This window comes from Anas platyrhynchos, chromosome 13, assembly GCF_047663525.1.
Source record: "Anas platyrhynchos isolate ZD024472 breed Pekin duck chromosome 13, IASCAAS_PekinDuck_T2T, whole genome shotgun sequence".
In the NCBI taxonomy this organism is placed as follows: domain Eukaryota; kingdom Metazoa; phylum Chordata; class Aves; order Anseriformes; family Anatidae; genus Anas; species Anas platyrhynchos.
Genome location: NC_092599.1, coordinates 13,028,365 through 13,040,840, shown reverse-complemented (window position 1 = coordinate 13,040,840; position 12,476 = coordinate 13,028,365). Strand labels below are relative to the sequence as shown.

The window sequence follows — 12,476 nt, the reverse complement described above, 5'->3', positions numbered from 1 at the left end:
TTGGCTGGTGTGGGCTGCGGAGCTCCAAAGCCACCCAGGCGGCACTGTCCTCGGTGTCACCGTGGCAGGAAGGACAGCACGGCATTTTTAGGTGTTAGAAGTCCTCGCAGCACGTCAGGCTGTCACTTGTTGCTGTCTCTGAACAGACTCCAAACCCGAGGCCAGCCGCCAGCAGCCAGAGGGGCCTCCGGGATGCTGTGGGCAGGCGCGGTGACACTGTTTGGCCGCCTGTCCCCTGGGGAGCCGGGCTGCCGACTGACAGAAACCAGCTGGGAAGCGTTCCTGCCGTCATATCTCGCCTCCCGAGGTACTGAAGAGAAAGGAGACTCCACCTGCAAAACACAGCTTCGGCACCAGCACGGGTTTGGGTTCCTTGGAGGCTGTTTTCTGAACGGCACCGAGGGGACTGCTGCCTGGAGGCCTGCCCGCTGATTCCGCTTATCCTTGGCTGCTGCCTGCTTTGTTTTTTTTTGGGAGGGCTGAGAAATTTTGGCAAGGGCTGCCCCCTGCTCCGTTCCCCTCTCCTCTCTCCCCTTGCTGCCCCCAGCACCCACTGCGAGGAGGGGAGAGGACGGCACAGGAGGCTGCCCGAGCCCCCCCAAGCCCCAGCACCTCGCCCTGCAGTCCCCTCCTCCTGCCTGGCCGTGCTCCCCGGCTGTAGACGTAGGACAGGCAAGGCACAGCCCCGCCAGACTTTCCCGGAAGGGCACTCGATATCCCTCACGTCCCCGCAGGCTCGGAGGCTGAAGTCCCCACAGGGACAGCTCACCCATGGCCCCCAAGCGCCGAGCTCCCCCCGCTCCGCAGCCCCCAGGCGGGGGCAAGAAAGCAAAGGGGAAGAAGGAGGAGGAGGAGGAGGAGAAGGAAGAGGAGGAGGATGCCTGGAGCTCCACGCTGGCTGCCCTGAAGACAGCCCCCAAGGAGAAGCCCCCAGCCACCATCGATGGGCTGTGCCCCCTGGGTGCGGGGACGGGAGCACAGGTGAGCGTGGGGTGGGGGCACCCAGTGCATGTTGGAGCTGGGGACGGGGTGTGATGGGCGAGGAGGGACCCCCTGCCCTGCTGGCATGGGGGCAGCCCCGAGACCCCTTGCAGCCCCTCTGCCTGTCCCCAGCTCCACAGAGTGCCCCTCTGCCCCCCGAATGCCACCCTGGTTGCTGCCTGCTGCAGGTCTATGAGGATTACGACTGCACCCTGAACCAGACCAACATCAGCGCCAACAACAACAAGTTCTACATCATCCAGCTCATCCAGCACGGCGGCGCCTACAGCACCTGGAGCCGCTGGGGACGCGTGGTGAGCCCATCCTGCGGCCGTCCCCACGAGGGGAGCCGTGCCCGGGGTCCCCCAGGTGGTTGGGGAGAACCGGGTGCTCCCTGCCTGCTTCCCCATCCCACCTTCCCCATCCTGAAATGAGAGAGCGAGTGGCTTTGCCACAAGCCCTCCTTGGGGTTGGGGGCATCAAGGACAGGTCCCCAGGCTGGGTGACAGCTCAGCAGGGATGTCAGGCTGTGGTTCATGCTCGGTGCCCCTGACGCTGTGTCTGCTGCAGGGGGAGGTGGGCCAGTCCAAGCTCACGCCCTTCGCCTCTCTGGAAGCTGCCAAGAAGGATTTTGAGAAGAAGTTCCGAGAGAAGACCAAGAACAGCTGGGCGGAGCGGGAGAACTTCGTGGCCCAGCCGGGCAAGTACACGCTCATCGAGGTGCAGCCGGGGGCCGGGCAGGAGCTGGAGGTCACCGTCAGGGTGAGCGGGCAGCCAGGGCATCACCCGGGGGCAGGGGTTCTGCACTGAGAGGGTGGTCGCACACTGCTACAGGCTCCCCGAGGACATAGTCACAGCACTGAGCCTGTTGGAGTTTAAGAAATGTTTTGGACTGTGCTCTTAGTCATAGGGTCTGAATTTTTGGGTGGACCTGTGTGGGGCAAGAAGTTGGACTCGATGATCCTTATGGGTCCCTTTCAACTTGGGGTGTTCTCTGATCCTGTGCGTGAGAGCTGAAGCAGCCCACAAGCAGAGATTTGGGGTGATGGGTTGAGACGGGGTGGGAGGGAGCATCGGGGTGGTGTTGGTCATGGCAGGTGGGCAGAGCCAGCTCTCAGCTTCTGGCAGCTCAGCGAGGCTCTGGCTGCCCCCGCAGGCGGATGGCGTGGACGGGGGGAAGGTCCCCAAGCGGCGCGTGCTGCCCTGCACCTTGGACAAGACCACGCAGGACCTGGTGGCCCTCATCTTCAGCAGCGACATGTTCCGGGATGCCATGAAGACCATGAATATCGGTAGGAGGTGCTTTGGGGATGGGGAAAGCCCCTGCTGATTGCGGCAGAGCTGCTGGTGGTCTTCAGAGCATCCCCTTTGGGGTCCAACCAGGACCACGGCGATGCTGGGAGGGGCGCTGAGAGAGGAGCAGAGCTGGGGGGTGCCTGGTGTGGGAAGGGGGGGTGCTGACAACCCCTCTGCCCCTGTCTAGATGTGAAGAAGATGCCGCTGGGGAAGCTGAGCAAGCAGCAGATCGCGCGGGGCTTCGAGGCGCTGGAGGAGCTGGAGGAGGCGCTGAAGGAGCAGCCCCCCCGGGCCGCCCGCCTGGAGGAGCTCTCCTCCCGCTTCTACACCATCGTCCCCCACAACTTTGGGCGGGCACGGCCGCCCCTCATCGACTCCCCCGACCTGCTGCGTGCCAAGAAGGACATGCTGCTGGTGAGATGCTGGCCGGCCTGTAGCCAGCGCCACCCGTCCCCACCGAGAAGGTGGTAGGGTCCCCGGTCCCCACTGAGGGTCCCCAGTGAGGTCCCCTTCTGTGTCCCTGCCAGGTGCTGGCTGACATCGAGGTGGCACAGAGCCTGCAGGCACAGAAGGCAGAGGAAGAGGAGGAGGAGGAGGTCGCCCACCCTCTGGACCAGGATTACGCCCTGCTCTGCTGCCAGCTCTCCCTGCTGGACCCGTCCTCCCGAGAGCACCAGGTGCTGGGGTCCCCACCGGCACACAGGGACCCCGAGCACTGCGGGGAGCCCTCCAGGTGCCACCTCCTCGGTGGGGACACGGCTGGATGGCTGCCTTGTGGTGACACCGTGTCCCTGCCTCCTTTCCCGGCAGCTGATCCAAAACTACGTGGTGCAGACAGGGAACCAGGCCCGCATCCTCAACATCTGGGTGGTGGCCCGAGAAGGGGAGGTGAGAAGAAGGAGCTGCAGGTCCCCAGCTGGGGACCGTGCCCCTGTGACTGGGCTCGGTCCTCAGGGGGGGTGTCTGGAGCTGGGGCAGCCCCATGTCCCCTGCCCTGGCCAGCCCTTAGCTCCACCTCTCTCCAGGACAAGTCCTTCCAGGCCCACGACCACCTGGAGCACCGGCGCCTGCTTTGGCACGGCACCAACGTGGCGGTGATCGCGGCCATCCTGAGGAACGGGCTGCGCATCATGCCCCACTCGGGCGGCCGCGTGGGCAGGGGCATCTACTTCGCCTCCGAGAACAGCAAATCTGCCTGCTACGGTGAGCACGCCAGGCTCGTGGGGACGTCTGTGGGGTTGGAGCAAACCCAGATCCCCGTGCCATACACCGGGCTGAGCCCCTTCCGAGCTAGGTGACAGCTGGGTGGGACTTGATGGCGCTGATTCTGTCACCCCATCCCATCCTTTCCCTCCTGTGGTGGCAGTGGGCTGCACGGCCCAGAGGGTGGGCATCATGTTCCTGACGGAGGTGGCCCTGGGCAAGCCGTACCGCATCACCTGCGACGACCCCACGCTGCGGCAGCCGCCCGCTGGCTACGACAGCGTCCTGGCCTGTGGCCGCACCGAGCCAGGTGAGAACGGGGGGCACGGGGGGCTGGGGGAGGGCATGGGGTGGATGGATTGGGGCTCGGGGTTGATGCGGTGTGGGGTCTTCTCGCCCAGACCCCGCGCAGGATGAGGAGGTGCTGCTGGATGGGAAGAAGGTGCTGGTGTGCCAGGGCAAGCCCGTCCCCGTGCCCGCCTACAAGGAGTCCTCCTTCAGCCAGAGCGAGTACCTCATCTACCAGGAGAGCCAGTGCCGGCTCCGCTACCTCGTTCAGCTCCGCTTCTGAGGCCCTGGTGCTCTGAGCCCCCCCGGTCATTCCCTCGGGGTGAGAGATGGAGGGGCCCAGCCTGCTCTGACCACCAATAAATCCGCCGTGCCCCGTGCCCAGCGGTGCCTCGCTTTCCTGCTGGGTGCACAGGGGGCAGAGTAGGAGTAGGGCACCCAGGTTGGTGTCACCCCGCAGTGTGGGTGGCTCCAGGAGGGCCACAACTGTTGCAGCCATCGGTGTTGGCAGACTCGAGGTGAAATCCAACAGCTTGGCCAAGCGGGTTTCCCTCATCGCCGTAGCCAGGCTGGTGCCCACCACCGTGGTGTCAGGGCTGCGGAGGGGACGAGGACGAGGGAGATGTGCTGCTGTGGAGGGGCCCGTCCCCATATCCACAACACCTGCCCTCCCTTTGGTGCTGTGCCAGCCACGATGGCCCCACCAAGCCCCTCTCCGCACCCTGAAGCCCCCCAGGGACATATCCATGTCCCCACGGAGACACCCGGCTGTCCCACCCCGATGACAAGTGACATCCCCCTGTGTCACCCTCCTTGGTGTGCCGCCCTCCCACCCTTTACAGTGCGCTTGGGTGAGGGTCGGTCGGGCCCCACGGGCTGGGGACCCTTGTGTCCCCCCTGCGGTGTCACCCGCCGGCTGCTAGGACCCAGCAGCTCTCCCCGTGGGCCCGCTGCTGGCAGCGGGCAGGCAGAGCCCGGGTGTGACAGCCGGTGCCATCCGCGGCAGGCAAACACGATGACTAACGGGTGACAGCCGCGGGGAAGGGGGGACATAGGGGGGGGGGACACACGGACGTGGCCTCCGGGAGCCCCAGTGCCGCCGTGGAGCAGCGCCGGCGAGGAGGAGCAGCACCCATCTCCCGAGGAGCAGAGGTGCGTGGGTCTCACGTTGCCACCGAGGGTCCCCCGGCCACGAGGAGGGGGACCCAGAGTGGGTGGGGGTCGTGGGGATGGGGCATATGGGGTTTTCTGTACCCCTGTGGGCAGGGGAATGGGGTGGCTGGGGTGGTTGGGGTGCCGGCAGTGCCAGCCCTTCGCTGCCACCTCTCCAGCATATCCGGGGCGCTCTGGAGACCCTCGGTGGGTTTCTCCACGGCTCTTCCTCGCTCTGCTCCTTCTCCTTCACACCCCTCTCCCCTCCCCAACAGGCGAGGGGCCTGCTTGACGAGAAGACGGTGGCCATGGCTGCGCTGGGGGACCGCGGCAGAGTTGTCCCTGCCACACGGGCGCCGGAGCTGCTGGCTTAGCCCTCAGCTGGCATGGCGAGCCAGGGGGGGCCCAACACCACGGACGGCCTCGAGTCGCCCCCCGTCCCGGGGCAGAACGCCGCCCAGGAGGCCGTGGGCCTCCTCTGCATGGTGCTGCTCACCGTCACCGCCTTGGTGGCCAACGTGGTGGTGCTGGTGGTCATCCTCAAAACCCCCCTCCTCAGGAAGTTCATCTTCGTCTGCCACCTCTGCGCGGTTGACCTCCTCTCTGCCATTTTCCTCATGCCCCTGGGGATCATCTCCAGCTCCTCCTGCTTCGACGGGGTCATCTACAGCATCGCCGAGTGCCGGGCCTTGATATTCCTCAACGTCTGCTTCATCAGCGCCTCCATCCTCACCGTCTCCGTCATCAGCGTGGAGCGCTACTACTACATCGTCCACCCCATGCGCTACGAGGTCAAGATGACCATCCGGCTGGCGGTGGCCGGAGTCGTCTTCATTTGGGTCAAATCCGTCCTTGTCACCGTCTTGGCGCTGGTGGGCTGGCCTCAAGACAACGGGGCCACCAGCGCGAGCCGCTGCACGGTCTACTGGAGCCCCGGGGCCCACAAGAAGGCGTTTGTCATCATCTTCAGCATCGCCTGCTTCGTCTTGCCCACCGTCATCATCTTTGCTGTCTACTGCAGCGTCTACCGGGTGGCTCGGCTGGCGGCCCTACAGCACGCACCCCCGCCGGCACAGGCGGCTGTGCCGGGGCCCCGCTCCGGCTCCGCCGCCAGCCAAGTGAGCATCGTCACCTCCAGGAGCTTGCCGCTGCCCCGCCTGAGCCCCGAGCGCTTTTTGGGAAGCCACAAAGCCATCCTCACCTTGGTCCTGATCGTGGGACAGTTCCTGTGCTGCTGGCTGCCCTTCTTCGCCTTCCACCTGCACTCCTCCGTCAGCGCCGGGGCGGCGGGCGGCGGGCACGGGGAGATGACGGTCACCTGGATCGCCTACTCCTCCTTCGCCATCAACCCTTTCTTCTACGGGCTGCTGAACCGCCAGATTCGGGAGGAGCTGGCCAGGCTCTGGCGCAGCTGCCTCAACCGGCCCCTGGGCCAGGAGCTGTGTTTGGCCGTCTCGGAGGCCTCCGTCCAGGAAAATTTCCTTCAGTTCCTCCAGCGAGCCACCTGCACGCTGGAAACCCGCTCCAGCTGCATCGCCCCCAGCCCCAGGGACCAGAGCAAGGTGGGCTTCCCCATCCCAGGGCAAGTTCCCGAGGAGAGCGGCTGAGGAGCCCGGTGCCGCCGTGCCGGGGGGGGGGGACACCGATCACAGCCCCCTTGGACCTAGGGGGGTCCTGGCCCGGGTTTCCACGGCAGATTTTGGGAGCCTTCGTCTCCCTTCTGCACACTTGGATGGATGTGGGATATGGGAAGCTGAGGGGCTCCCCCACGGACCCCCCGTTGTCCCGTGGGACCCCTGCCAGGGCGCTCACAGTGGCCCCCCCGGGCACCCTTCCCCGGCCCAGCTAACACCACTAACACCACTAACACCAGCCCCGGCAGCTCAGGGACCCTCCCTTGGGGTGGGGGATCGGGCCCACGGCAGGGAGGGGGTTTTGGGGAGACTTTCAGAGAGCTTGAGACCAAGGGGCCAGCACCCCTGGCCACAGGGCCACCCCCTTCCCCCTTTGGTGTCACCCCCAGAACTGGGGGTATCTCCAACCCCGGGGGATGGAATTTTTTATTTATTTTTTTTTCACCCGTAAATTTTATCTTTTTATTAAACCATTGATAAGTTACAAAGGAGGAAAAATATAGACTTATATATACAGCATTTCCAAGCCAGCAGGCTCTCGGGGGGGGGCAGGGGGGTTGCCGGATGGGAGGGAGGCGACAGCCACAGGGCAGCCAGGGGAAGGCCCCCCCCACCACAGCCAGGGGATGGGGGACCCCCGAGGGCCCAGGCAGCCCCTCATCAGCGGGATCTGGCCTTCGGGTGCAGCCCACGGGGCCGGGGACGGCAGGAGAGGGGCAGCATCGTGGGCAGGAGGGCGAGGGACAGGGGACGAGGGACACCTGGCACTGGGAGGGCGGCCCCCTGATGGGGACAGCCCCCCAGTAATACCAGGGGACATGTAGGAAAGCTTTGGGGGGGGGGAAAAAGGGGGCACAGTGCTGCCAGGACGCGCATCAGAGCAACCCTTTGCTCCAGCAGGCATCGACCCCGGGAGCACCATCCCCTGGGCACGGGGCGCTGGGGTGGGTGCCTGGCAGGGGCTGGGGGACAGGGTGGGGGACAGGGAGGGGTGTCCTCGGCACGGGGTGACCCCAGGACCCCCCCCACCCACCTTGATCCACCCGCGGAGGGGCTCAATAAGGGGAGAACTTCTGCCGGTCAGCTTTCTTGGTGCCGTTGGCCGCCGAGATCTTGGTCGTGTAGGTGGCGGTGCCGCCGTTGGCACCCGCCACGGAGGACGGGGACAGTGCCAGGAAGGAGACCGGCTTCAGGCCGATGAAGTTGGAGAGGGACAGGGCGTAGGGGGAGCCCAGCAGGGCCGGCGGGGGGGCAGCCACTGCAGGCAGGGCTGCGCCGGAGCCCGGGGCGAGCGGCTGGGAGAAACCCACGCCGAGGTCCACGGAGCCAGGGCCGGGTGGCACCTGGGAGGTAGATTTGGCTGTCTCTAAGCTGGGAGGGGGGCAAACGGGATGGGTAGGGTGGTGAGGGGCACGGGGATAAATTACGGGGGTCACCTGCCCGCTGTAGGGCACGTAGACCCCACGCCCCCCATCCCTTGTGGCACGGGTGCCTGCAGCGCATCCTGGGCACCCCGCTGGGGGGCTGAGACCCTGCGGGGTCCAGGGCCCTGCCCTATTGTCTGAGGACCTCCAGGTACCCACCTGCACGTGGAGGGGGTCCCCAAAAGCTGCGGTGCTGGGCGGTGCCACTCTTGCAGCCAGCATCCCCCCCGTTCCCCGGTGTTTTTTTGGGGAGCTTACCAGGCGGTGATGAGGTACTGAGCCAGGGTGATGCTGACGGGGGACCCGGTGATGGTGACGTGCCGCTCACTGGAGCCCTCGGTCTGGTTCCCGATCTTGATGTGGGCGCCCGACATCTGCCGGATCTCGCTGATCTTGCTGCCGTGCCGGCCGATGATGCAGCCGATCAGCTGGGGAGGGGGGACACACACAACCAGGCTGAGCGGGGCCGGGCATCCCGGGGGGGAATATTGGGATTTGGCGAGGAGCAGGGAGCTCCCAGGGGCTGTGGAGGGGGGTGCAAGACACTAGGTCCCCCCCCAGAACCCACACGTACATCGTTGGGCACCAGGAACTCCTGGGAGCTGCTCTGCGAGCTGGAATCCAGGCCTGGAGGGAGAGGTGGAGGTGTTAGGAGACCCCAAAAAAAAGGGTCTTGGGGTGGGGAGGGCATCCCAAGGAGATGGGACTGGGGAGGGCACGAGGGATGGGGACCCCCTTGGCCTTGCCAGAGCCAGGAGTAGGTCAGAAGGGGCACAGCCCCCCGGTGCCCAGCCCTAATGGGGAGCTCACCTGGCACCATGGAGGGTGGGTGGCCCAGGGGCGTGAAGGGCACCGTGTGCCCCGACAGCTGCTGCAGCTTCGTGACCTGCCCGGGCGTTAGGAGGAGACGGAGGCGTTAGGGGTGATGGCAGAGCCCCCTGATCCCCCAGGCTGGGCTCTGGCACATACCTCGTGCCCACGGGGACATCCCCCGGGGGTCCCAGCAGTGCCCCAGCACAGGGGACAGGGACAGGACTCACCTCTGCTGGAGAGACCCCACCGTACTGCCCCTGCATGGAGAAACCCTGGGGGGGGGACGATGGGCGTCAGCTGGGGGCCACGGGGGGACAGGGGACAGCAAGGAGACCCCCGCCCCCAAACCCCGAGCCCACCAGAGCCCCCCCTTACCGTCCCCAAGCCCCTTACCTGGTTGGCAGAGAGCAGGATGGTGCCCAGGGAGAGCCCGGGGTGGTAGGGGATGGTGGCCCCCTTCGGAGGCGACTGGAAAGGGAGGGAAGGAAGTGGAGGGGATGAGATGGGGTCGGGTTCCCCCTCCCCATTCCAGCACCTGCTGCTTCCCACAGCACCGGCGGGCTGGGCAGGGGTGTTCCCAAGGGGCTGCCGTGCCCGGGGCTGGGCGGCTACCTCCAGGATGACGGCGCAGATCTGCCTGACGCACTGGATGATGGTGTCCGGCACCCCCGAGACGGTGACGGCGCGCTCGGTGGAGTTGGGCAGGAGGTCGCCAGCCACCTGCACCTGAGCCCCCGTGCTCTGGGGGAGGCAAAGGGGGCTGCTGGAGGGGATGGGGGGGGTGCTGCGATGCCTCTCGCTCTCCCCCCAGCCCCTCCCAGGACTTTTGTGGGGTGATGCTCTGCCTCCTGCGTCGCTTCTCGGGGAGCGCGGTGGCACCCGAGCCGTGGGGCGAGCGATGGGGCCTCCTCCCCCCCAAATCTTGGCCTCCCCCCTCACCGGGCCCGGCATCCCCATCCTCACCTCCCGGATCTCTCTGATCTTGGCTCCGGCCTTGCCGATGAGCGAGCCGCACTGGCTGGCGGGGATGACGAGGCGCAGCGTCACCGGCGCCCTGCCCGCCGCGGCCCCCTCGGCGCTCCCTGCTCCCAGGTCCTGCGGAGGGGACAGGGGGGACAAGGGGGGACACACACTCATGTGGGCGTTGCACCCCCAGGCATGGAGGGGATGGGGGGCACCTTGCTGGGGAAGGAGGGGCGGGGGGGGCTGCCCACCTCCTCCAGCTTGAAGGCGATCATGGAGACAGCTCGGAAGACGGCGTCGGTGGAGCCGGTGATGGTGGTGATGCGCTCGGGGCAGGAGCCCTCCGAGATGGTGATGCGTGCGCTGCTCTGGGGACGGTGGCACGCCCCGTCAGGGCTTTTCCTTTCCCCGTGCCCCTGGGGCTCTCCCCATCCCACTACCCCGTGCGTCCCAGGGGGGGAAAATTGGGGTGCCAGAGTGCAGGGAGGCACCGGGACGGAGCAACCCGCAGCCGCCCCGTGCGCCCTTACCTGCTCTCGTATCCTCTTAACCGTCTCTCCTTTCTGCGGGGAGAGGAACGGGGCCGGTGGTCAGGGCCAGGAGCCCCCAGGGCCAGCAGAGCCTGGGGCCCCCCAGCTCTTACCTTGCCGATGATGCTGCCGATCTCCTGCGGGAGCAGAGCCCAGGGCAGCCCCGTTAGTGGGCAGCGCCCCAGCCCGGCCCCGGGGACACGCAGCCGGTGACACCGGGGCAGAGCTGGCGGGGGCGAGGAGAGCCCGGGTTTAGGATGGGGGCGAGGAAACCTCCCAGAGATGCTCATCCCCAGGGGGTGGGCGCTCCAGCACGGCCCCCACCCCCCAATTTCCAGCAGTTACCTTGCCGTGCATGAGCATGCGCAGGGTCAGGGTGATGCTGAGCTCCGGCTCCTCGGGGCCACCCTCCGCGCCGCTCGGCGATGCCATGGCCTGGGGAGGACACGGGGGGGGTTCTCCTTAAGGGAGGGGGGGAATACCCTGATTCTGCTCCCCCCACACCCCAAAAAAGAGGAGAAACTGAGGCAGGAGCCGGCTGCCTGCAGGGAGGGGGTCCCGCTTTGCTCGCCCACCCTACCCAGGGGAAAACTGAGGCCACCGAGTCCCCGGGGACCCCCTAAAACCCCTGCAGCCCCCCGGGCCGGGGGCGGCTCGCTCGTCCCCGCGGTGCCAGCAGGGGAGGGGACAGCAGGACAGAGGGACAGCAGGACAGAGGGACAATCGCCGCGTGTCCGGCCGCGGGTGGGCGGCCCCGGCGGCGATGCCAAGCGGGGCTGGGGAACAAAGCGCCCGTGTCGGGGCCGGCCCGGGGGGGGGTGGTGGAGGGGTGGGGGGGTGGGGGGGCCACGGCTATTTTGGGGGCTGCCAGGGCTCCCCAGCGGGGACACGGGATTTGGGGAGGTGGGGGAGGAGGGGGGCATCTCTGCGCCCCCGGGTGCGCGGCAGCGGGGAGAAAAAAGGGGACAAAAGAGGGGACAAAAGGGGGGGAGCGGGGAGGTGGGGGGGGAGTGTCCGTGTGTGTGTGTCCCCCCCCTCCGTCCCCCCCACGCCCTTCAAGGGGAGGGAGGGAGCGGCAGGGCCGGGGGCTGGGTGGCGATGGGCGCGTCCCCGGGGGCTGAGCAGCCCCGAGGGGGACGGGAGGAGGTTGTGGGGTGGCAGGGGACACAGGGCAGGACCCCCCCTCCCCAATTTCCCAGAAGGAAACGTGTGTGTGTGTGTGTGTCCTCCCCCCCCCCCCCCCGGGGTGCCGCCCCCCCCCCGGTACCTCTCCGTGCTCCCGGTGCCACCGCCCGGTGCCCCGCTCAGTGCCACATCGCTGCCGGTGTCGCCGAGTGCCACCCGGGGCAGGGACAATGAGCCGCTTGACGGGCTGCTGGGGCCAGGCTGGCAGCCCCGGCCCCCACCCCGGCCCGCTGGGGCCCCCCTTGCTCTTCCCCTCTCCCACATCCCTCCCTCCCTCCGGGATCCTATTACAGCGGATAAGAGACACTGAAAGGAACAATGCACCCTGGGTAAGGCCATCTGCCACCGCTGGGGACATTCCTGTCCCCCCCCCCACACCACCAACCCCCCCCCTTTGGCTCGCACATCGCCCCTCTTTGTAATTGCATTTTGTTTCCTGGAAGCCGATCAGCTGGCAGGGCTCAAGGGCTCAAGGGCACCGGGCGGGCAGGGCTGGCGGTGCCAGCCCGGCACCCAAGGGTGCTGCTGGCAGCACCCCACAACCCGGCTGGGTGCTGGGGACCCCCCCCCCATGCACTGTGCCGGCCCCACTGAGGGCAGCGGGATGCTAGGAGGCTGCTGCCCCCCAAGCAGGTGTCCCCAACGCTGCCACCCCCTCGCCCCCGCGGCCCCACTAAATCCTCCTGGGCCCTGGCTAAGCAGCTAAAGCCCAGGCAGGCTTGGAGGGGGGGGGTATGGGGAGCAAAAAGGGGGGGGGTGGCACCCCACTGCTGGCCCCATCTGCACCCCGAGTGGCCGGCTCGGCAGCTCCCAGGGGGGACAGGCAGGTGGTGGGCACGGTTTGTCCCTCCGTCTGTCCGGCCAGGCGTCTGTCTGGCCTCCCCGCCCCTCCATCTGTTCCCGGCAATAAATCCCCTGGGGCGCTTGAGCACGCTGCTGCTGCCACCGTGGGCAGGGGACAGCCAGGGCTGGCAGTCACCTTTTAAGCCCCTTCGGATTAAACCTGG

The 12,476-nt window shown here is 67.2% G+C and overlaps 3 protein-coding genes across 6 annotated transcripts; 2 read left to right on the top strand and 1 right to left on the bottom strand.

Annotated features, from left to right (window-relative positions):
• The first annotated feature begins 76 nt into the window (after window positions 1–76).
• Window positions 77–4,148, top strand: PARP3 (poly(ADP-ribose) polymerase family member 3). Of its 2 annotated transcripts, XM_038186213.2 has the most exons (11): window positions 77–307; window positions 735–981; window positions 1,170–1,295; window positions 1,552–1,743; window positions 2,138–2,273; window positions 2,465–2,691; window positions 2,805–2,954; window positions 3,088–3,165; window positions 3,303–3,480; window positions 3,644–3,790; window positions 3,882–4,148. In XM_038186213.2, exons 2-11 carry the CDS (start codon window positions 772–774, stop codon window positions 4,049–4,051), a joined length of 1,614 nt encoding a protein of 537 aa, XP_038042141.2. In that variant the 5' UTR covers window positions 77–307; window positions 735–771; the 3' UTR covers window positions 4,052–4,148. The 2 variants fall into 2 exon arrangements, with proteins under 2 accessions (XP_038042141.2, XP_038042140.2); XM_038186212.2 differs by lacking the exon at window positions 77–307 and having other exon boundaries at window positions 635–981.
• On the top strand, window positions 3,950–7,073 carry GPR62 (G protein-coupled receptor 62). Of its 2 annotated transcripts, none has more exons than XM_038186216.2 (2): window positions 3,950–4,090; window positions 5,196–7,073. In XM_038186216.2, exon 2 carries the CDS (start codon window positions 5,307–5,309, stop codon window positions 6,525–6,527), a length of 1,221 nt encoding a protein of 406 aa, XP_038042144.2. In that variant the 5' UTR covers window positions 3,950–4,090; window positions 5,196–5,306; the 3' UTR covers window positions 6,528–7,073. The 2 variants fall into 2 exon arrangements, with proteins under 2 accessions (XP_038042144.2, XP_027323722.3); XM_027467921.3 differs by lacking the exon at window positions 3,950–4,090 and adding an exon at window positions 4,305–4,920.
• PCBP4 (poly(rC) binding protein 4) lies at window positions 7,003–11,738 on the bottom strand. 2 transcript variants are annotated; one of them, XM_027467920.3, is made up of 13 exons: window positions 11,552–11,738; window positions 10,630–10,719; window positions 10,398–10,421; window positions 10,285–10,317; window positions 10,006–10,122; window positions 9,755–9,886; window positions 9,404–9,532; window positions 9,185–9,259; window positions 9,019–9,063; window positions 8,789–8,864; window positions 8,553–8,605; window positions 8,237–8,406; window positions 7,003–7,925 (listed from the first exon to the last, which is right to left on the bottom strand). In XM_027467920.3, the coding sequence occupies exons 2-13, from the start codon at window positions 10,714–10,716 to the stop codon at window positions 7,610–7,612; spliced, it is 1,257 nt and encodes a 418-aa protein (XP_027323721.3). In that variant the 5' UTR covers window positions 10,717–10,719; window positions 11,552–11,738; the 3' UTR covers window positions 7,003–7,609. The 2 variants fall into 2 exon arrangements, with proteins under 2 accessions (XP_027323721.3, XP_071900463.1); XM_072044362.1 differs by lacking the exon at window positions 9,019–9,063.
• Window positions 11,739–12,476: the final 738 nt, after the last annotated feature.